The sequence below is a fragment of the Cyprinodon variegatus genome, unplaced genomic scaffold, assembly GCF_000732505.1.
Source record: "Cyprinodon variegatus isolate N-32 unplaced genomic scaffold, C_variegatus-1.0 Scaffold777, whole genome shotgun sequence".
Classification (NCBI taxonomy): domain Eukaryota; kingdom Metazoa; phylum Chordata; class Actinopteri; order Cyprinodontiformes; family Cyprinodontidae; genus Cyprinodon; species Cyprinodon variegatus.
The window spans coordinates 160,175-161,183 of record NW_015151230.1 but is presented as its reverse complement, the minus strand read 5'-3'; the positions used below and the strand labels follow the sequence as shown (position 1 = coordinate 161,183).

At 52.2% G+C, this 1,009-nt stretch overlaps 1 protein-coding gene across 1 annotated transcript in view; it reads right to left on the bottom strand.

Moving 5' to 3' along the window:
* The window catches only part of hyi (hydroxypyruvate isomerase (putative)), a 5,438-nt gene extending 4,801 nt beyond the window's left edge, over positions 1–637 (bottom strand). Inside the window, exons 1-2 of the mRNA XM_015396134.1 lie at positions 381–637; positions 198–309 (exon numbers count right to left, since the gene is read on the bottom strand). Coding sequence (XP_015251620.1) covers positions 198–309; positions 381–579 — 311 coding nt within the window. The 5' untranslated portion in view covers positions 580–637. The remainder of the gene's footprint in view (positions 1–197; positions 310–380) is intronic.
* Positions 638–1,009: the final 372 nt, after the last annotated feature.

Here is a 1,009-nt window from a genome sequence, read left to right as displayed (position 1 = left end):
CAGTACCCGATAGTCATAGTCTGATAGTCTGAGCCGCGGTAAAAGACGCATTCAACATGGCGGCGACGCGAAGTGCCTACGTCACGACGACCAAGCCCTATAGGCTTAGACTGCTGGAGGACATAGGGACCCCTTTTTCATCATTCTGCACTTTCCTCCATCATCATCATCATCATCATCATCATCAGCTCCCTGACCTCTTGCAGTCCAGGGCTCTGGCATACTTCACAGACAGGTCCAGACCGTGTCTGAAGTCCTGCTCCCTCCCAGGAACCGCCCCCAGTCCCAGATCTCCTGCCTGCAGGTCTCCTGAAACACAGCCAACTTTATTAGGATGAAGACCGTGAACAGGAGCAGAGAGGAGCAGGCCGGAGCTCTACCTGCTGGGGTGTTGAGGAGGACCACCTCCACTCCTGCAGCCTCCTTGGCCTCCTGCAGCTCCGCCAGGTCGGAGTCGTAGAGCCAGGCCGCCTCCACAGCCTGAAAGCCCGCAGAAGCAGCCGCGGAGATCCGGCTGCTGAAGTCCGGAAGCTCCGTAAACAGCCACGAAATGTTAGCGCAGAACTTCAGCGCAGCCATGTTTGTCCGGGCCAACGACCCAGCGGTCAGACCGCCGCTTAGTACGTCAACCACGCCGCCATATTGGGAGAGGCACGAAGCTTCTCCTCTTCTCCTGCTCTCTAATAGGAGCTTACAAACAGATCATAAATGTTTAGCGCCACCTACTGTAGAAGAGTGGGACTCTGTTCTGCAGCTCTTATATTTTCCAGATGATTCACGTTTAGAACAAAAAACTGAAGAAAAAAGATCTGTTTTTTTTTTCTTTTAATGAACAATAATATTCAGTTTCTGCCTGTTTTTCCATTTTTTTTAACCACAGTGTTTCCTCCCACTCACATTCAACAGGTTCAGGGGCGGATTTAGGAAATTCGGGGCCCCTGGCAAAGACAGGCAGGGGCCCCTCTGAATGGAGAAGACAACACATAGAACAGCCCCATTCTCCAGATAG